The sequence below is a fragment of the Zootermopsis nevadensis genome, unplaced genomic scaffold, assembly GCF_977971745.1.
Source record: "Zootermopsis nevadensis isolate Lab colony 2312 unplaced genomic scaffold, Znev_1.0 Znev_ptg000061l, whole genome shotgun sequence".
In the NCBI taxonomy this organism is placed as follows: Eukaryota; Metazoa; Arthropoda; class Insecta; order Blattodea; family Termopsidae; genus Zootermopsis; species Zootermopsis nevadensis.
Window position 1 is genome coordinate 9,892,743 of NW_028259192.1, and position 22,342 is coordinate 9,915,084.

At 34.5% G+C, this 22,342-nt stretch overlaps 1 protein-coding gene across 3 annotated transcripts in view; it reads left to right on the forward strand.

Annotated features, from left to right (window-relative positions):
* The first annotated feature begins 2,295 nt into the window (after positions 1-2,295).
* Rbcn-3A (rabconnectin-3 alpha) overlaps positions 2,296-22,342 on the forward strand; it is a 127,058-nt gene continuing 107,011 nt past the window's right edge. For 2 of the 3 annotated variants that reach the window (XM_022082080.2, XM_022082090.2), the window contains exons 1-6: positions 2,297-2,793; positions 4,895-5,092; positions 5,660-5,819; positions 8,335-8,547; positions 11,136-11,283; positions 13,090-13,275. In XM_022082080.2, the coding sequence (XP_021937772.1) occupies positions 2,707-2,793; positions 4,895-5,092; positions 5,660-5,819; positions 8,335-8,547; positions 11,136-11,283; positions 13,090-13,275 (992 nt within the window). In that variant the 5' untranslated portion in view covers positions 2,297-2,706. Of the gene's footprint in view, positions 2,794-4,894; positions 5,093-5,659; positions 5,820-8,334; positions 8,548-11,135; positions 11,284-13,089; positions 13,276-22,342 lie in introns of all 3 variants that reach the window. The other variant, XM_022082100.2, reaches the window with a different exon arrangement.

A 22,342-nucleotide genomic window follows, 5' to 3' on the forward strand; every position in this document is an offset into this window, starting at 1 on the left:
TTACCTACACAAATTTTGCTATAGGTTTTACTTAAACACATTTTAATTAACCTGACTAGCTTCTTAGGTACACCAGATTCAAGCAAAGAACGGCACTTGGCGAATAAATTGTTGTCCACAACAGCGTTCTTGACAACGTGCAGATTACAGAAAAGAAAACGTGTTTACTTGATTCACAATGATTTGCCAATACGTGCCGCTAAGACCTGTTTAATTAACTGCGTGGAAGCAATTGTGAGCCCGTTTGAACCGTGTCTTAAGTAGCTATTGGTTCAAGTTCACGATTCAGACATCATTCATTCGATTCAAGTTCAGGTTCGCAAATTATACGGTTCGGTTGGCTTCAAAACAGCAGCCTATCTAGTTTAATTGGTATTCAAAATTCAACGAGAATGCTGTACAGTACTTCCTCCCACCTAAATCATAAGATTTCGTGAAGTCTATAAATAGCTGATGTACAGTCACGCTGTTCTCTTATTTTTTTCCAGTTTTTGGTGAAACGAGAATATCTGATCGTTAGTTGATCGATTACTTCGCAATACATATTATCGATCGCAAACAATTTCGTCGATGTATGGAGTTAATCTTGACAGAAGAATGTTTGTTAACTTTTTGTGTGTAGTTGATGACAGTGATTTTCCTCGATTATTACTACAATCGGTTTTATCGCCCCTTTTTATGAATAGGTTCAACTGCTCTAGTAATTCCTCCTCTTTCAAAACAGAATTAATAATACATGCGTGGATCTCAGTATTACCTTCTGATTGATTCAATTATGCCGGAATTTGATCAATATATGGTGATTTATACCCTTTCAAATTGTCAATAACAATTTTAAGGTACTAATGGCTCAGTTGTAGTTATTTCAGCTTGTCTGACCTCATTAACTCCATGTACATTCAATAAATGGTAAAAGGCAGTATCAGTATATTTGAAGTTTATCAGCAAATAACGAAACGTTACAATTATGGATTTTGGTACATCATTTCTTAAATATTAAATAAGAAAGTTTCTAGGATGAAGTCATATGATACACCTGAGAACACAAAGAAGAGATTCAAAATTTCCTTAATATGCGAATTAAGTAAGGTCCATACGATATAAAAGGATATTAAATTCTCGATCCAAGTAAGCCTAATTTATCGCAATGGAAGCCCCACAAGAAAGTATGAGGAACATCTTTGAAGTATTGGCTGAGATAAAAGGTGACGCATTCAGTCTAACATTGTGAACAAATAACAGATGTGGGCACTGTTAAAGTAGTCTACTGGTTACTGTAGATTTCGATAACTCCTTGCTGAGATCAATAATTTCGATCAAAATTAAAGTAGAGCTGATTATGAATAACAGACTTCTTTAAGTGTTATAGAAAAGATTTTTAAATGTGAAATAGGGTTGTAATTAGTCATTAGTGTTGCCTTTCTTAAAGATTGGTACAACACTTACTTCCGTAAAAAGGGGTAAATCGTTTTTTATAACTGGGATTAAGTGTGTACTTTAAAAGAATAGCAAATGTCATAGAGCAGTGTTTGATAATATGAAAAATGTTTTAATTGGGTAAAACTCGAGTATGCCTCTGTTGCAAGGAATAATCGTCCAAATAATTTACTGTAATGGAACAGAAATAATACACAACGTGAACAGTTTAATGTTTGTAGTTTATTTTAGCATAGCTTTGTTTCACTTAATTGGTTTTTGTTGTTGTAACTGTTTCCTTTTTGTAATTGAATTATCTCTATGATTGGCTTTATTTGTTGTTGTCAAGCGCATTAAAAAATTAATTAAACGGAAATAATATCATCACCATTATCCTTCTTTGGAAAAGCCGGGGGCGGGGGCAAATCTTCACCTAGTCACAAAAAAGGAATCATTATATATAAGGCTGCTGTAGGACACGCCACCTGTCTTCATATTAATCTCCAGAGAAACATACTCTGTTGTAGGACCAAATAGCCCTTTGAAGGACGTAATTCATCTAAATGCTGTTATATTTAAAAGTAAATAACAAGAAAGGAATTAACGATGAGCAGCCAGCCTGTTTATTCTGAGAATCATACGAAAACTATAAATATACTTAATGGATAAAATGATGGTAGTACGTCTGTTACCACTGTGCTGTAGAGTTACATACATTCCTGCCGTGCTTAATAATTGCCTGTGGCTTCCATGTCACTGGTAAAGTTATGCCGTATAAACCAGTTCACTGATCTATCTTCTTTTTTTTTGAGGCGCTTTCCTTCAGCTGTGTTTATAGGCGCACAAGACCACGCCCACGCTCACCAGTCTGCAGTGGAGCTTCGTGACATTTTCCGCAATGTGCAGAAAATAGATCTTATTCTGAAAGCATACATGTATGAGGAAAGTATAAAAAGATAGAGTTCTGCCCTTCGCTCTGCTGGATTTATTCATTACTGAACATATGACAGTTACATGAACTTTGGACGTTTTCATATGAGATAGGATAGGTACTGTCGGATCACGGGATTCTTTGTTGAACCGCTCCGTACGACGCAGCGACTTGGTGTGGTGGCCAATCCAAAGAAAGACTGTCCAGGAGTCAAGAAAATGGCTTCTGGTATTCTGGTGTTGGAGATGAGGAAAAGTATAATATGGTGATGTTTAATCACAGTTTATAGTATCGAAGGATACATTAACACTCTCTCATCATCCCTGCTAACAACATTTTTCATATGTAACTTCAAAAAAATGAATTGTCATCAAATATTAAGTGGTGCTTGTAATGCAGGCGATCGCTGCTTTGCTGTGGGAAGTGTTGAGGGTATACCATTTACGGTATGTTTGCAAAATAACATTTATTACTTTATTTGTTGTGTGAATATATCCTTATACCGTAAATATACGTAGACACTCAGGTCGTATGTCAAAGAATATTTTACTTGTCTTCCAAGTTCTTAAATCTGATCTGTCAGATCATGTGTAGCAGTTTTTTCTTCGAATAGTTGGGCTTGACATTTGATATTAGTAATAGAAGATAATAATTAGCCATTAAGAGTAATGTTATAATATTCTAACCTATTTTACTGTATGTAACAGTTTTATATGTATATTTAAGAAACCCCTTTGGAAAGTGGACACGTGTTTCTAATTATACGTTATTTAAAAACGTACATATTATTTTCGTTATTCTAACATATGAAGCAGTCGCTTCAGTTTGTATTGTACTGTCTTCAACATTCGTTTGCCTAGGTAACCTATATTCATTTTTGTTTACTCCGTGGGCTAGAAACTGTTCAAAGAAAATAAAATTCTGACAGGCATGCTGAATATATGTTCATATAATTTAACATGTTTGATTATTTGTGACAGATGTATTTATATGTTTCTGTGTAACATGGTTTCCAGAGTGCATTAATCAAACTGCATTGTAACCCATGTAATGTCATACATAGGGTTCAGTCATTATGCTGCTATGAACTTCCAATAATACTGAAGAAATAATTTCTTATATAATTTATGAAGAATTGGGCTGTGAAATTTAAATGTGTGCCAACTAAATTGTACAGGGCTTAACAAGCTTAGTTGTTTGTTTGCCTGGGATGAATAAAAAATTGTACATATTTTTTGTTAATATCTTCTTCCATTGTCTTCAGATATCATACATTAAATTCATAATTGCTGTGTTTGAGGGCATTTATTAACACAACATTGATATGTCTGAACATTGTCATGTAGGAGAAAGGTTAGAGCAAAATACAGTATATCACTGTGGAAATGATCAGTTGCTCTGTTTCACTTTGATTGGTTTGACATATGTAAGATGCCAATAGCAATGACTCTTCCCCAATCTTTCTTCACATCAGGTATAGTCAGTTGCTGGCCAGTGACACTTGTTCACAGAGGAAATGTTGGGTAAATATAGCTTTTATGTGACTGGTGATCTGAGCTGACATTTTTTGACTCCTCTTGTACATGTGTTGTTTCTGAAAGTAAGTTATTGCCTGTATCAGGGTACTGATTTTTATTGCTCCTTTTTAATCGCATATGAAATTTTAAGTAACTTTTAGTGCTTCTTGAAGTGTTTGTGACGAAGTTGACTATGGGTACAGGGATATGATTATAATTTGAGGTGGTAAAGCTTCAAGGAAGTCAGAAAACTAATTCAGAAGTACTAGAGTATGGTTACATTTAGTGTGAGTAGAGTTTGTGCCTTTCATGTTGTGATTTACAATTTACAGATTATATTTTAGTATAATTTTGTATGACATTTAATTGGTAGTGTTTGTATAGTTTTTGTTGTTCAGAGTACAGGTTCATGTGTAGAATGTATATGAATGCTTTGAATCTCAGTAATAAAATTTGGTAGCAAATATAGTACTGAATGAAACCATATAAAAGCAAAAACACTTGGAAACTGAAAACTGGTGAATGGAGCAGATTAATGTCTTTGGATGCTCATGACTGAATGGTACAAATGTAGATTTTGATTAATTAATTTTTATATACATTTCTTATATATTTTCTAAACTGCCATCACATAATCCTGAGCAGAAATACTGTTTGGTTTCATGTGTGTGAATTGATCTGTTTGCTTGAGTATTGAGAGAATTCAAGGGAAAGAAATACTGCTGATATTTTTCTGAATCTTAAGTTTTAGTGTATTGATTTCTCTTTATAGAAGCTGTTTTGTGGCCCAGAAAAGTATTTCTACACACATCACTGCCCATTTATGCAATTATTAACCAATTAACAAATATGTAATGAGGTGGTTAATGGAAGGAAGATTTAGAGTAATAAGTTTACTTATACAGTAACTGAGATTATAAGTTGAGACCACTTTTTTATGTGCATTACAGTATTTTCTTGGGTTAGGCAGTGTTTTATATTTGTCAGGTGGGATATAATTATGATATTGGTGTTAATTTGGTTGTTTTAGGCATATGCTGCTGGTTGCAACATTGTTATTTTGGCAAGTACTTTTGAACGTGTGCAAATTGTACCAGGTGCTTGGCATAACTATGTCAGAATCAGCTGTGTGGATTGTTCTACAGACACAGGAAAAATTGCTGCAGCATATGAGAATCAAGTTTGCATATATGAACCTACACCACTTATCCACAACACTAGTGCACATGTATGTATATTTAGTGCATTTCGTATTTAAACCAATATATGGCATGACATTTGGGATTTTCTTGGCAGTGAAAATGTGGATTTTGTCTTCTGGGTTCTAACACTTCGTAGTTGTTTAGGTTATTACCAACTTTCCTCCAAAACAGTGGAAAACACTTGCAAGATTAAATGGCATCACAGTCCAGAAGACCGCAATCTTCTTAGCTTGACTATTAAATATTTTCATGCCTTTCAATTTTCCAAATACAGTAACTGTAAACAGTTAAATTGTCGGCAACCTGCAAGTGGTAACTTCCAGCATTTCTGCTTCAGTAAGGAACGTTATCATATCTTAGTGCCAAATAAGTGTGTTGATCCCTCAAATTATAACGATATTATTGGTTTAATCTGATGTTACTTCTTATGTCTTAATAATTTGTTGTGCATAACACATTAAACAAAAATAGATGTTCTCATGCTTAACATTATGGTATTTAAATTAATTGGTCTGCTGTAAGTTAGCACATTTGAAAAGGTGATTTCAATATGTCTTTCTGCTACGTGAGCATTGTCTCGTTTTGTTGTTCAGCAACTGGACTACAGATGGGTGCAGACTGGCAGCTTGCAAACGGAATCTCACATCAGCTCACTCTCTTGGAACCTAGAAGGAACTCGTCTTCTCACTGGTGGGGAAATTCTGCAACTTTGGCATCAGCATGTTGCTTTGATGGAGGATGATTCTGAGACAGGTTCTGCTTTTTTTAATGTTACAGATTTGTTTCTGTGATAATGGATTTGAAAATGTGTCAGAGTGGTTTTTACAATTTGGTATTGTTTGTATTGAATTTATGTTCTGCTCTTTATATTCTTACGTATTTTTTAAAGACTCTATTGTTTGTTGTTTCTTCATAAACTATGATTTACTGATTATATTATTGCATTATAAAGAATTTACAAACTTACCTAAGTTACAAATAAGTTTTTCTGATCTTCCAGGAAATGTATCAGATGTCATAGGCTATACATCTGTATGGACCTGTCCACTGGCTCCATAAAGTAATTTTCCATATAGCCACACTGAGCATTGCATGCTATTGTATAATGATTAATATTTCCTTGTTATATTGACAAATTGCTAAATGAATTTTGTTTATGTCTTTGGCAGGCACTCTTTTTTGCATTGTCATCTTATTTGTTCCGCTGCTTCAGTATTTCATACAGTAGAAAATTTCTTTACTTCTGGTTTTAATTTTTTGATTTACATTGGTAAGAGATTCTTGTGCTGTAAATGCAATTTCATATTTTCTTTGATATGGACAGAAACTTTGGTTTCTAAGACATAAAAGTTCATTGCACATAAAATGTAAAACATTTGTTGGAAGGTTCTAACTAATCATGTTTATTGATTTTTGTAAAAAATTGTAGACATGTGACTGCACAATTTACAAATTATCTGAACACTGAAGTGACAGTTTTGTTGTATTAAATTTAATATGAAATACAAGCTGTAAAATAGCAGTCATATTTTGTTTGTACTTTCTTGGACTTGTTCTTCTTTTTCCTGACATCAGTGAATTTTTGTTAAGAATAAATCAGGAAGTTGTGCAAACTCCAAAATACTCTTATTTCAGACACTGTGTTGATGGAGACGGAGATGGTCCCCAAAATGCCAATTAATTTTTACCATTTGACATGGCTGGCATTCCTTAGAGGATTCTGTTAATTTCACTTGAATATAAGAGAGCTTGAGGGTTAGCTCGTATCTCTGAGATATATAATGTTGCAAAAATGTGTTATAACAAAATTAGGTCTCTGTGCTTTACATAACTCTGCTTTCAATTGAGATATGCCAGTATCATATCATTTACATACTAGTTAACATCTGGATCAAATTTAACTTAAGTGCCTACCTAATAGTAGACAAAATACATCTTCACATAGTATGAAAGAGCATTTTACCTTCGTGGAAGTTGATGGTAAAAGTTTCCCTTGTTTGCAGTTACTTGGCATGTGATAAGATGTTTTCAATACATTACAGTTCAGTTTGAGAAAATTACTACAGGATGATTTATAAGTCACACAACCTATATTGAAATATTTATTTATGGTTGCAATTCAGTACAGTTTGATTGGATTAATAAACACACATTGCTGTGACTATACAAGAGTCCACACAGTTCATGTCATGTTGTAATCTTGCACCAATCCGTCAGTTGATATCCTTTTCACAAGTGCCATGGGTGTTCATTGTTCATTCAGTGTTCTTTCGTACTTAACTAGCCAGAATGAGTTTTTACGGTACATTTCCTGATTCTCCTATGCCAAATAAATTAAGAGTTTCTTGTCTTGTGAACCATTTCCGATCTTTTTGATTACTCTGTATGAGTAGGTCAGACTTTAACATGAACACAAATTAGACATTTGAAATTTACTGTTTAAGAAATGTGTCCAGAAACAATTAAACATGTCATTGTAGCTTTTTGTTTGTGTGTCACTGTTGGTGCCACCAAATGATTTGGAGTGGTTTGTGGAGTCAGAATTCGATCTCTTTTGGCAAACACTAGATCATTACTATCAGTATCACTGTTATTACTTTATCAGTACATGCTGCTTCAACTGTAATTTGTAATATTGTAAAAACCGCGGGCCATACAACACTCATACATGCACAGTTAAACAATATCTTCACTAAATATTCAAGGTTAACTGGTCATAACTTTTTGCATTTAGTTGACCACTACAGTGAAACACACATTGGTCAGAGAGTAGAGAAAAGTTTTATGACAGAATCACTTGTTTGTATATGTATTAGGTCTTGTGTTCAAATCTTGGCTAGAAGACGCAATATTGACTGATGGTTTTTGTGGTTTTCCTTAGTCCATTAAGGAAAGTGCTGGGATAGTACCTTATATTAGGCCACTACTACCAGTTCCTTCCACATTATTTTTAATTAATTACAAACAATTTTATCATTTGATGCTGTATAGTCTGAGCTGCAAACAGTATCATTAAGTAAACTGTAAATAAATAAGACAACTTCAGGCTATGAGCACATCCTGAAAGGTACCGAAGTACTAAGAAAACATCAGTATAATGATTGGCTGCAATCCATGCACTACACTAAGGGCTTTATAATTCACTACATTAGAATATCGAGTGTCATAAACACCACTTACCCAGGTGTAATAAAAAATCATTGTGTTGATTGTGGTATGATTAAATGAATGAGGGTTATGATGTAATAACAGTTGTCTCTGTCTTCAGCTCAAGGTCCAGGTGTGACATTTGAAATAGGAGAGGAGACTCAACCACAGCAGCCCTCTGGTCAAGAGGAGGAAGATCGAGGATGGGAATCTGTGTGGAGTTGCCGCACTGCGACTCCTGTCTTCCACATGTCCTTCTCTCCAGATGGCACTCTCTTTGCTACTGCAGGCAAATCTGACCGTCTAGTTAAGATATGGTTTGAGAACAAGCAATGTAAGTATCATTATCATGATATTTAGATAGTGTCTCATATTACTGGTGTGTGTATGGTTTAATGTTAGGTCTGAATATAACATGTTATTTTATTTGTTTCTCTACATTCCATGTTTTACCATTTTCCATTACTTCCTTGTTTTTAGGTTCAGTATAGGAAACGTGATTTTACTAAGCCAGAGTGAAATATTGTTTAGTGAAAGTATTTAGCATTCTACTATAAATTTAATTTATCATTAGATTTTTAGCTAAATCGAGTAATATCAAATATAAATTAATGGCATTTTATTATTTTCCAGGTTTCAGATGAAATTGAGTTCAATTAAAAGGGGAATATTTACTGTTTTATTCATGTTACTGTTGTTAGGCAGAGAATATTTTTGAGTTACTGGAAGATAGAATCTCAGGAGGGAAGGAATTTTATGAAATCTTTAGTTTTATTGATGAAATATATGGAATGCGCGCTGGTTCGAGTCTCGGGGGAGAAGACATTTTCTCATGAACTTTCGACCAGTGTATGGGACTGGTGCCAACCCAGCATCGTGAGGAAATTGGGGAGCTACAGTGAGTAGCGTAATCCGGTCAGGAAAGCTAGCAATGGCTGGGGGTTCGTCGTGCTGACCACACGTCACCCTATATCTGATTGGATGATCGTTCACCTCTGCTTAGGCATGTGAATGTGAGGCCAGCAGTCATGCTAGTCGGCTTTGGCTCTCTGGAGCTGTTATGCCACGGATATGTTTTGACCTAAATAGTTCATCTTCAAGCATATAGGTCCAGATATGAACCACCTGTTACATAGATGTGTTTATACATAATATCATAGTGCTTGTAGCTTACTTAAAGGTGTATGTCAATATACATCAGTAACAGATCATTCACATGTAGATTGTACAACTGAAAATTGCATAGTTAGGTCAAAACATGTACAGTGAAACCTCGATGCATCGTTTTCGAAGGGGGTGGGAAATAAAAACGATGAATGCGGGAAAACGATAGATGCGGGAAAGCATTAAAATTTTTAAAAAAAACGATGTTTCTCTTTCAAAGTTACTTCTTTGTACCAAAAAAGTCTTTAATGGTCAACTGGTTTGTCGAAACTTTACGTTTTAGACCAAACAGAGCACTTTCCACGTTCAAAATGTTTTCCTCGTCACGTTCACTAATATTAAGCGCATAAAAGAACGACTTCACTTTTGCCAATGCTTCGGCAAAACTCGGCAAAGCTTCGGGCTCGCATTCGTCGTCTTCCTCTTCCTCACCACTCCCACCCCCTTTGCGGACAATAACAGGAAGAATGGAAATACTATTACTGCCGAACTCAACGAAACGTAGCTGTAGAAGACCCTGAACCGCTGGAAACGAGATGAACCAGAAGAATGAAAAGTGCCGCCAGCCTTTCCTTTTTACTTGTAATAAAAGCATTTGTGAAGAAATTCACACTGCACATGCCATCTGGCATCGCTGGAACGAAATATGAGTGTACCCTAATTAAAATCGTAAAATTTCTGACAATGAGCACCGCCATTCACTCCAACCATCACCCCTGCACCGCTGACCCTCATTCCAAAAGAATGTACTGGTTGGGCGACATAACAGGTTACCGCTACTGTGTATTCCAAAAACATTATGCGTCTTTCGGTATTAATTTATCTCTAAACCCAGCATTTTAAATTCTCAGGAACGATCATTGCGGGAAAATTGTGGGCCGGGACTAAGATTTTTGAACGATCGATGCGATAAAACGATAGTTCGAGGAACGATAGAAGCGGGAAAATGTAACATTATTTTATATGGGATGTATTCGGGACCGAACAAAACGGACGATGCATCCGGGAAAACGATAGTTCCGGGAACGATGGATAGAGGTTTCACTGTAGATAGCAAAATACTTGAATAAAAGTTGTTTAGTCATTATTTTAACATGTTTTTTATTGACTTATATATGCAACAGGATGCAATCCATAAAGTTATTTACTGCAAGGTTTATGTGTATTTTCCATAAATAGACCACAGGCATTTATGAAAACAGGAAGCTGTTTTTCATATGATATAAAATTATAAGAAGATTTTATAACCCTTTTTACTTGTAACATCAGAGTTTTCTGCAGCTTGAATATCCAGAGGATTCAAATACCCCTGAACTACTGAATACCCGTAATATATAGTTTCACTCTACTTTTTAGGGAGTTAAAATTATTTGTGCTAGATGGCAGCAGATCCCATACAACATTAAGTAATTCATAGCCAGTTTGGAGTGGCTAACAGTAATGTGATAAACAAATTATCAGAAAAATGTGAAAAAGTATTTTGTTATATGTTATTTCATGACTGGAAGATTTTTAGTGTGTCGATTGTGCATCACCATATGACAGAATGCAGTTAATGCACATGTTAGATCCACAGAAATACCATAAAATGAAAGTTAGTTATATGCATATTGAAATAAAGAATCTGTACTTTGAATATGTTGATCCGTATTTATTTTTCTGGCCTTTCTGTGTGTGTATGTGGATGATTGAGCGATCAGCCCTTATTCTGGAAAATTCTTTATGCTCTTGCTTTTTGCAATGATGATTGGTTTTTAGTGCTGTTTCCATCCAAGAGTGTGGATCAGTCGATGTCATATGGTGGCCCATCGACTGTGAATGAAGTCAACTATGGCTTCGTATACATTGCACACCCACGGGCTGTCACCAACTTGTCCTGGAGAAAAACAAGCAAATATATGCCCAAGTAAGTACTTCATCATAATTTTTGTTATTAGAGGTCTGCTGACAGGAGATGTTGAACTTTTGAAACATATTGTTAAAATATATTGAATAAGGTAGAATATTTATCATATTTATGTGGAATACAGTTGGTTAAGCTTTGAATTAATGGTTTATTACATCAAACTGTAGTGCATCTTGTTTATACGAGGGTTACTTCAAAAGCCATGGCAATTAATTTTTTGGGGGCAAACACATTATATTGAAGAAAGTTCAAAATATACATACACCTCCGATTGGCGTAGTCAGATCAGGTAGGTCAGGTAGATGTGAATGAATGTAGGTATAGTAGGCAAGAAAATAAGAACATTATGGAATGACCGTTTTTTTCATTCTTTAATCCTCGAAAAATTCAGTGTGAGTTAAATCAGAATTCTTACATTAAGACTAGCAACCTTCGAAGTAGTCTCCGAGTGTATCAAGTACTCGCTGCCAACGACGAGGAAGACGGTGAATACCATCAGCTTCACCACCTCAAATCTTGCTATCTCGCGCCGAACTGCGTTGGAAATGTCCTCTCATGTACGAAAGCATTTCCCTCGCGGTGGCTGTTTCAATTTGGGTATTAAGGCATAGTCACATGGCAAAAGGTCGGGTGAATATGGAGGATGGTGTAGTACTTCCCATCTCCAACGTCGTAAAAGGTTCTTTACAAAAACCAGTCTTTCCGTAATGTGCCTTGTGTATATTTTGAACTTTCTTCAATATAACGTGTTTGCCCCCCAAAAAATTAGTTGCCATGACTTTTGAAGTAACCCTCGTATTACTGTCCCTTTGATGACAGTGGCATTAAGCATGTGTGAAATGTCTGTCAGTTTCTGTGAGACTACACAATGTAACATCACAGAAGACAGTCACCTACTGTTGCAGTACTTTGTTAATGCTCAAGTTTTGGGTTTATTCCATTCACCTTAACCCCATACACATTTAGTAGCTGACTTTAATAATGTTCCTGTCTCTTCAAAATATTATGGGAGTCTGCACTAGGTCATCTTTTACCAAGCTGATTCTATGTTGATAATACTATTAAATTGATTTTTAGTCTGTATATATATCTAATATTTTTGTAGCCCATAAATTTTGTCTTTCAGATATTCCTTGGTTTTGTTCTTACATTTCTTCTAGTTTCTCATCATATGTTGTTTGTATGACCCCCATTCACTTAACTTGGATTCTGCAACCATTTCAATCTTAGTTTGCTTCTCTCAGTGTAATACGTTCTGTTACTCTTTATTAAACCATGGTTACTGTTTTAACTTCTTATAACCTCATCTTTATGTGGCTAAAGTTTTGGTAGTGTCTTTAAAATTTTTCCACAATTGCTGTTGTCCATATCATCATCTGAGTTTTCCAAAACTGCAAACCTGTTTGCAATTTTTATCTGATATTATTATATAACTTGTACATTATTTAGCTGTTTGAGATCAAAGTATAAATATATTTCATAAGCAGTACACTGTGATTAACTCCATTGTATAATACCATTTTTGTCAATAGAGTGTATTTTAAGAAAAACCTTGGCAAAGAAAGATACTTCCACTAGTAATGAATTTTGTTTGCTTTGCACATTGCAGTGGAAATATATGTATTACTACAGTGAAAATTCCTGTAAAAGAGTGTAATATTTTAGTGTGGTATATATACTTCAGTTCATGAGATACTTATTCACATTGTAAAAAGGATGTACTAGTGTTGCAATATCATTCTAATTAAATTCTACATGTTGCATAACATCAAAGAAATGTTGCTGCCATAAGATTATGTGTTGCAGAGGTTCCGTCTCCAACATGTTGGTGACATCTTGTCGTGATAACATCTGCCGAGTGTGGGTTGAGACAGTTCTTCCAGATGATGGCCTTGTCAACATGAACCAGTTTGATCCCCTTGCTACTCAGAACCCCAAGTTTCGCACTCACCGTCACAAACACCGCTTCATGCAGCGGCTTAAACACATGAAGTAAGCAGATTTTTTTGATAATTTTATTTATTGTCTGAATGAGGTATAGTAATGTCTTGCATGTTTTCCACTTTACATAATTTTTTTTAAATGTGGATTTAAACATTGCATTTTTGTTAGGGAATGTGTTCTGAAAAGTATATTCAAATAATAATTCACAATGTTATGAAATACTAAAGAAAATTAAATTTCTGGCAGAATGAAAATAAGTAGGTTATATGTAACAGTTTTGTTTCAGTTTTGTGTTGGATAAAATACTATAATGGAAAGACTGATTTTACACACAGTAGATTTTGAATTATAATTTTGGTAGGCAGTGATATTTATGGGCTGTGCATTTGTTTAATGATTGGTACCTAATATTCTGTTGAAAAATGTGTTAATATGTTATAGATTTAAACAAAATGTTATTTAACTAAAAGAATTGTAGTACATGCAGTAAGTCACAAGTGTCTTTCAGTCTGTCTGTCTGTGTGTCACACCTTTTTTAAGTATAATTGAGACCTGAAATCCATTGTACATGTGAAGGGCCATTTGTTAGTGCCAGGAAATCTATTGAGTCCCAGAAAAAGTGGCATGGGTTCTAATCCTGGACCAGGATCCATTTAAAGATATATAGTGTTTGTTTATTATTGTTGTTTTTCTGAACTATTAATGAAAGTCAGTTCTGTTTTTATCTGATAGAAGAGTCAGGTTTAAAATGTTGGTGATGACCAGGTGAATAATCATACATCTTTGTTGTATAATTGAATTCTTATTCAAAAACAAATTCTTCATTGTTGCAGTTTGTATCTGTTTTAAGGTTTTAGGAAGAGGAACAGGTTTTTCTTAAGGGGAGGGGGGGCTGATTGTACATTTTTAGTCTATTAGAAAGTAGGTTGCAGGGAAGAAATTGTAAAGGACGAAAGTTACATTTTTACAAGCATATGCTAGACCTAGGCTGTTAAGAATTTGGCCTGTGTGTCAGATTAGGCCTGAGGGACCATTTAATTTAGCCTTTGAGTGTCAGTATGTCTTTAATAACCTTTTTTAAAAAAATCTTACTGAATGTAACAATCATGGTATTTAAGAATTACCATACAAATGTGATGAATGAAGTGCCTACAATTGCATCTGTTATGCATTACAGTATAATTCATACTTTCGTATATCACATATTTATTCCTAACTTTAGAAGATTTCTGCTTCCATTATACTGAGCACACTTTGCATCACTTTGCTAATGTGGTGCTGCATAAGATAGGCCATCTGAGAGTACATATTCAGTATGTTTCTACCCTGTCATCTATTTACTATAGATGCAAGATTGATGATGAATAATATTAGGCTTTATTTTTATTTAAAAATGGCTATGTTGCCCTGTGGAGCGAAGAGAAAGTTTTATTTGGATTGTGTTTAACAAAAAGTTAAGTTTGAGTTGTTTTTATTTAATATAGAATCAAGTGAGAAGCATTGTGTCGTATGTACAGTGATATTGTGTCATTGTCCAGAAAATACAATTTTTATCAGAATTACAGTGGGCAAGCATAGGATTGTTTCACGTTGATAAAGTTGAAGCTGTAAAATGAGGTTTCTCATCTCTGTATATTTCAAGACAAGATCAGATGTTGACCTAATTCTTGTTTCTTCCTTTAAATTGTGTATTTAGATGAGTCTCAAACAATAATTTCTGTTAAAGTTATATTTTTAAGCACCAAAATGGTTGAAGTTTTTCCTCACGTACATAGCTTCATGTACTGTTTTGTTACTACAAAACTTTGAACATTATAGTGTGGTTGAATGAGGTGGAAGAAATTTGAAGTTTTATTATAGTTCCTTAGGTGTATGAAACTGGTTCCAAATGATGTGGATTGAGAACCTGAGCCACTTTTCAGAATAAATATTCTGTGTTGCTGAAGGTCTGTGTGTACCAAAACTCTAATCAGTAGTGCTTTAGGATACAAACTTCTATAGTTTTCTGTATGACATAAATGTCTTACATTTGTATGTTTGAACATAAGGTCTTACAAATCTTGAATTTGTTATTGCAGCAATAATTCTATGTTGCTGTTAAAAATCTTGGTCCAAACATTAAGATGTAGGTAGTTAGTGAGGTATAGTATTTCTTGTATGCACAGAAATTAAGTTATGTGAAATACCTGGCTATGAATGTGTTAGAAAAGTTGTTTGTAGTTGTATAATATGTAACATTTGTTTGGTCATAGTTTTGAAACAGACCAATGTGTTGGTTGCTTTCTCTTGGATGTCTCTGTTTTTGCTTATCCCAATTATCCCTGACTGATTTAGGACCAGACACCATCTTCATATTTTGTCATGACCAGCTGCTTTCCAGTTAAGTTTATGTCTTACAGTTCATGCAGTGTGTATGCTGACTGTACGTAAGTCAAGTGCTGAGAAGTGTCTTTGCATGTTGTATGGGACTGTAGTATTTCATGTGCATGACATGCAGTCATATGAACTTAGGCATGGTTCCTGGGGTTCTTAACATTATTTGTTGGAGTTAGCAACATTTGTTATTGTGACGTAGGCAAGTTTGGCGCTTTGTAATTTGGTTACAGTTAAATAAGAACTGATTGCAATACCATTACTCACAGTCTTCAAATGTAAGATGTCAGGAGTGGAAGTATATACTCAAAAATGAGGTACGCATATTTTCAAAATACATCCTTTGCAATCTTACATGCTTCGTTGACCTTGATTATTATGTCTTGGTGATATGAAGCAAGACAGGTCGTGCACACACACACACACCCCCCCCCCCCCCATGACACCTAACTATGTACAGTTTTGTTGTTTTAAATCATGTCCAGCATATCTCTTTGAATTTGGCTGAACTCCTTTATTTTAACCATTTGCTTTATTTACATTTTAGTTTATTTTTTCCTATTGCTATCTGCATGACATTAACATTTAAATCTTCAATAACTTGATTTATATTGACTTTCATTATTTTTTGATGCAATTTCTGTTATTAATATTAATGTTGTATTTTCTTATAATAACATACTTATGATATCAATTTCATAATCTTCCTTCCAAATTGTGATTATTTTCTGCAACAGCTGAAAGAAAATAACGTCGGTAGTCTGTTCTGTTGGGTACAAGATAAAAATCCATTTCTACAAAGCTAGTTAGAGTTAAAAATTATTTTCCCATGTATTTTATTAAATGTTCATCATATCGAAAAATGTTTTAGATAAAGTTGCAGATCTAAATGATATTTAATTTTGGTCATGAATGATTGTTTGTACTATTTGCTATTTCTGAGAAAATTGGTAAAGGTTATTTTGAGTAAGAGTCATGTAAAATAGGATGTATATTTACAGATTACAAATTTAAACAAAATTAATTTGTTATTTTTGTGGTTTATTTAATGACGCTGTCAGTAGCTCAGACTATGTACATATAGTGTCAGATGATAAGATGATTGCTTAGTGATTAATGAATTGGAAAGGATATGGAAGGAAGTGGTCATGACTTGATTTAGGGTACTATTCCAGCATTTGCCTGGAGGGACTGAGGAATCCATGAAAACCTATCAGGGTAGCAGGTGTGTAGGCTGAGATTTGAATTCTGAATTTTCCAGGTACAAAGCAGGAGTGTAAACCACCTAGCCTTGACATTTAGTAATACAGATTCATCTGACAGCTTTTAATATAGACTCCCTCCTTACACCAAATTTAATTTTAATATATTACCTAGCTAATACATTACTTTTATGCATGTTGTGCAAAGAATGATCAAAGATGTCATTGTGTCTGGTTGAATTTCTTTGGGCTGTTAGGTAATGGGATTATGTTCCATTTGATATTGCTATCACAGAAAGGATACAATGTTTGAAACACACTATATTTCACTTTGTCTTTCTTGCTTCATATTATATATAATTTTAACTGCTGGAAGTGCCATTAAATAAACAATAAATAAATAAATTATATATATATATATATATATATATATATATATATATATATATATATATATATTGTGGATAGAAGGATAACTTGATTGTAATGAAGGACTAAAAGTTTTAGGCTGACCTTTCCTAATGGGTTGAAGGAAGACTGAAAGTGTTTGTGCTTGAATGTTGTTGGTGTGAAAAGAATTTTATGAGCTTATGTAATATTTAATTATTTTTATTTTTTGCCACTTCTTTTGTGTGGGGCTGAAAAATGTATCTTTACTGATCAATACAAGGTTGACATTATGTCCATTATAAGGTATCATAAATAATACATGAAGCATAAGGAAATCGTCACGTGATATTTTCCATGATCATTTCTACTGTGGGGCATTCACACCACTCAATTTTTGTGCATTATATGTTTAACTGTGTATACAGATTAGATAATGTCCTTTCAGTATTCTGTGAGCATGTGCTCTGTATTTGGGTTCTTTCTTGGTTTACATTAAATTATGTAATCCTATTTGTATAGGATTACCATTAATTTTCCTTCCAGCCAGTGAATATTTAAAGATGTACATTTCTCAGAGTCTTACTTTGATATCTAAAACTTGTACTTTTTGCTGAGTCCTTAGCTCTGTAATGTTGACTAAGCTTCAAGCTGAAGCTGCTGTGTTTGTTGTACTTCCTTTGATTCTTATATCCCTCTCCTGACTTGTTCTGGGTCCGCCACTAGCTTTACTTATATGCTGATGTAGCATGAACAGAGAATTTGCTTGATACAGATTTTGTGTGCTGGATTTCTGTCCCAGAAAAGTGTGGTTATATTGTCTGAATTAATAGAATGTGAGACTGATATTGAAATAAATTGGAAGGACTGTATATTGAAAAGGAAGTACCTGATATTATGCAGTAACTGATAACATTGGTTCAGTGTACAGATAACCGTCGATTTACGCCAGGGATGCGTTCCTGGACGAACCAGCGTAAATGGAATCGGCTTTAATTGAAACTCTTTTTATAATGTAAATCAATGGGAAGTCAATGACATGCGTTCCCGGCACCCAAACATTGACGACTCAGGTTCCTCAAAAATTGACTTCGCCTTATCCGTGATAGCAATTTCAGTCAAGGAAATGTTTTTTCAATTCATGTCATCCACCCATAGCAACAGTAAATTCTCCATTATTTCTAAAAGTTTACTTCTTCTATAACTCACTTGCGTTGCACTTACTCTCGTAGCCTGTTGCATTGACTGTTTTATTTTATATGAATTTTTCATTATGGTAGTCACAGTGGAAGGAGGCAACTTCATACTTCTGCACACATTACGACGGGGATCACCACCTTCTATTCTATGAATTACATCCATCTTATCTTCTAATGCAATAGACCTACACAACTTTTTAGCAACACATTCACTTCTCTTACCAGACATGGTGGCTCTTCTACAATTTATAAATATAAAACAGTTGCTACTGCAGAATAGTGGTCGAACAACAACACAAACACGTTTAGCACACAGTTTTCAGCACATTCAATGTGTCAACAAGAAGCGAACTGAGCGTTTCCTTACTCCCTTATCAGGCTGAACGCAAATGACTCACCGTGAAGAGTGACCAATGCTCACGTGACTGTTGCGCAATGTTGGCAGATTTTTAGGAAATTATCTCACAACTACTTAGCAATGAGTGCAGAGGTGACTATTTATAATTTTTATTCAAAATCAGCGATGTAAGAATTACGGTTTAGTATAAGAATCAGTAGGATAAACATTGTAAAACGTTATAAATAATAGTAAAATATTTTTTTTTCACTTTTTGACTTGCTGGTTTCAAAACTGGCGTTATTCTGAATCGGCGCAAACTGAAGCGATGCTAATCAAAGTTTACCTGTATTGTCAGTTTTCTACTTCTTTGTCTGTTGAGCTTTGTGGCGATTTGTATAGTGCAGTTAAACTTGGTTATAATAGTATCCAGACGGCCCTAAAATGCTTATAATTGTAAACATGTGCCATCTTAATTGTGGTGGGTAAAATAAGATGTGTTATTTGCACTGTAGTGCAGCGATATTTTAATAGAGTAGCTAAATTGTCTGTCATCTTGAATGTTGCCTTTGTATATAACTGTGAACATGTGTCTAAATAAGGAAAATGACAATTTAAATTAAGGTATGTACTGTGTTATGTTTGTGAAGGACTGTGTTTAACTGAAGATGTATGTATTCCCTTGTAAAAAACAGTGGAAATTAATGAGACAGTTTTAAAATGTTATCAGTTTGAAATGTGTGCAGTTGGTAGTGCAGTACAAAAATACAGTGAACTTGTTATAACTGAGTTTAACCGCATATACAGGGATTTAAAAATTTGACCAAAGCTTGCTTGCCAACATTTCGCTTAAAACGTGTGTAACATAGTTTTATTTATCTAGTGTTTCCATATAAATTTGTTTTCTTTACAAGAAACAGTTTTCACTGTATGATCAAAGAAAAGAATGCTTTGTAGGAAAGTTGAAGGAAGAAAATTTGAGTAAATCATGAACATATTATATCCATCATATTTGTCTAATTAAAAAATTTAACAGTGGGTAAGTGAATATTTCAAACCCTGTTTTATGTCTTAACATATGATAGTAACCCAAGAAGTTTGATTTTGAACCACTTACACATGTATGTGTGCTAATATGTATCTGTGCTTGAGTAATAATATTATTTTTAATGTGTTGAGTGACATAACTCCAAAAATATTTGGATTAACATATTATGGGTCAGGATGGAACAAAGAATACAAATGAATGTAGGATTTGAGGTTTTCACAGCAGTGAGTATGACGATTGCTGTCGTCTGGGTTGTTGCACCGTGTAGTCTGGTAGATTTGCACCAACATTTCAGAGGTCATACTGCCTCTATCATCAGGGTGATGAATGAGCCAATTGGCAACAACCCAGAAGACAGCAATCTTAATACAAATGAAAGCTGAACACTAGATATTCTGTTCACACTTTGAATTTCAAAAATAACATAGTTATTCTCTATGCCCTTGTCTCCTTGTCTGTTTCATATGCACTGCAAATCTGAATTTATTTTTTAGAGTTGAAGTTTCCCACAATTAACATAATTTCTTTGTCCCTTTAATTATTTAAATGGTATGGAAGCCAAAGTTTTTGCATTGTGCACTTCCATTACTTGTTTACATATTATTGTGTATTCTGTTGTTTCTGGCATCATTATTTTGATAAGTTACAGAGACTTTGAATGAGCATCTAATATAAATTGCAAATTAAAAAATGAAATAAATTTTACCACTGTTTTCAGTTTTTGACTTTTCATGAAATTGCATGAAGTTCAGTATCACTTTATTCTTTTAAATAAACAATATACAGAATGTTTCATTTAGAATGCAACCCTGACTTCAAAATTAACAATTTATAGGGTATTCAATTTGAAATGCAACTTTCACTTCTGCACATGAACCCCTTCACGTACAAAACAAAACCAATGGCAATATTGAATTCTTGCAGCCATAGCCTGTTGGTGCAACTGATGCAATGTTTGAAATTGGTACAACCTTCATTTCAGCTATTTTGGTGCTCAGTGACAATTTCTCACAGATGAACACTAGTAATGTCCTGAAATTTTGTTGCCATTTGGTGAATTATTGTCTTATTCAGTAGTTTCATGACAGAATATTTGTTATTAAATGTGTTACAACAGTAGTAATGGTTTTGATGTGAAATAATGTTTGTCAGAGAGCACATGTTTTGCTCATGAATACACCATGTTTTGCCTCTGCACAGCTTTTGTGCATCTGGTATAAGTAAGTAATAATGTTGACCTTGACTGAAGTGTCATGAAGGAGGGTGGTAGAGTGAACCTGCTTCTGATTTCATGTTTGTTCTGTAGTACATGATTATTGTTGAGGTGTGTAAATGGTATACCTTGTATAATACTGATAGTTGAAATGATAGGTATGCGAATTTCTTTTTATGCTAAATATGTTGTTGCTGTGATAATCATTTCTGCCTTACTCTTTCAATATTTCCACATTAGACGGAAAAATATTTTACATAAATTGAGCCTTATTTTAGGCAAATGTATTGTGTTACAGTTTTTGTTATCAGTACATGCCTTGCAATAAGTGGTCTTCATGTAAAATTATACATGAAGTTTACAATTCTGTAATACAGTAATGCTGACGCAGTGGCCACGCGATCTGAGGCATAGTCCTCGTATGCCTGGCCGCTGCGACCGTGGGTTCGAATCCCACTCAAGGCATGAATGTTTGTCCGCGTCTCCTCTTCCAGTCTGGTGGGTAAAGACTGGCCACGGAAGACAAGGCAAAACCACCATGGTACTTTCGCAACAAAACCGCGAAAGGGGTCACGATGGTCAAGCTGACCATAAACGATGAAAAAATTGCACTAACAGCTGAAATAACAGAACACTGGTAAATGATATTGTAGAAGTCAGAAGCTTTTAATGTCTGTTTTTGTTGTCATATTAGTTGAACTTGTTTGTATGCCTTGGCTGAACAAATTGATTTCTTTAGTCGGTTCTTTAATAATCAGCAACTGCCTGAAATTTTAAATTCTTTTAATTCTTAATTTATAGGATGTGAATATTTGGGAAGTGAAGGGGAGGGCTGACTTTCCTTCATTCAATATTTTGAATTGTTAACTCTAGCCAAGTAGATTATTTTTTTTGGCAGATGTATGAATGGGAATAAATTGGAGCCCGTGTGGCTAAACAGATCTTGATGAGATATCAGGTTTTCATAGTGGCTTGTGTAAACATGGTTGCCTTCTGTGGACTAGTGGTTAGCATGCTCAGCATTGGACCCAAGGTTTGCGGGTTCAAACCCGGCCGAAGTTGATGGATTTTTAAGGGCAATAAAAATCCATAGCACTACTTTCTTCAGAGGGGAAGTAAAGCTGGCGGTCCCATGTTGTAGATTTACAGCATGTAAAAGAACCTTATGAGCATCAACGAGGTATTTTGTAAGCAAAATTTAGCATCCATTTCTCACCTATGTCTCTCCTGATTCTGTACTAGATGGCTGTAGTAGACCAAATGAGGATTGACTAGAAATTGTGCAGAGGCAGTGTGCCTGACACTCACTACTCACAAAATGCACACTTCAAAGAATAAGAAACCTCTGAAAGGAGG